The 450-nt window shown below is 62.9% G+C and overlaps 1 protein-coding gene across 1 annotated transcript in view; it reads left to right on the top strand.

Annotated features, from left to right (window-relative positions):
* Window positions 1-450, top strand: part of SNRNP200 (small nuclear ribonucleoprotein U5 subunit 200) — a 24,648-nt gene that overhangs the window by 2,842 nt on the left and 21,356 nt on the right. Inside the window, exon 2 of the mRNA XM_009284885.1 lies at window positions 128-291. Coding sequence (XP_009283160.1) covers window positions 128-291 — 164 coding nt within the window. The remainder of the gene's footprint in view (window positions 1-127; window positions 292-450) is intronic.

The following is a 450-nucleotide window of genomic DNA, read 5'->3' as shown; positions in this document are numbered from 1 at the left end:
GGCCCCCGGCCCCCATTCTGAGCCCCAACCCAGGGCTCCTGTCCTCAGCCCCACGGCGGAACCCGCGTTATCTCCCCCCCCTCACCTCCCCCCATCAGCCCCCCCGCCCCCTTCTTTCTTCTCCCAGAACTCCAACCTCGTCCTCCAAGCCGACCGCTCGCTGATCGACCGGACCCGGCGGGATGAGCCGACGGGGGAAGTCCTGTCCTTGGTGGGCAAACTGGATGGGACCCGCATGGGGGACAAGGCCCAGAGAACCAAACCCCAGATGCAGGAGGAGAGACGAGCAAAGTGAGTGCGAGCTCAGAGCCGGGGGGGGTGCAGAGCCCCGACTTGAGAGCTCTCTTTGCGCGAAAAACGCGCTGGGCGATTGATTTTTCCTTCCTGCCTTTGAATAACGCAGCCTTGAGTTGTTTTAGTTGTGTAAACGGGGTAGAATTCGACGGCGGG

Source organism: Aptenodytes forsteri, unplaced genomic scaffold (assembly GCF_000699145.1).
Source record: "Aptenodytes forsteri isolate BGI_AS27 unplaced genomic scaffold, ASM69914v1 Scaffold444, whole genome shotgun sequence".
NCBI lineage: Eukaryota > Metazoa > Chordata > Aves > Sphenisciformes > Spheniscidae > Aptenodytes > Aptenodytes forsteri.
This window is presented reverse-complemented; position numbering and strand designations above follow the sequence as displayed.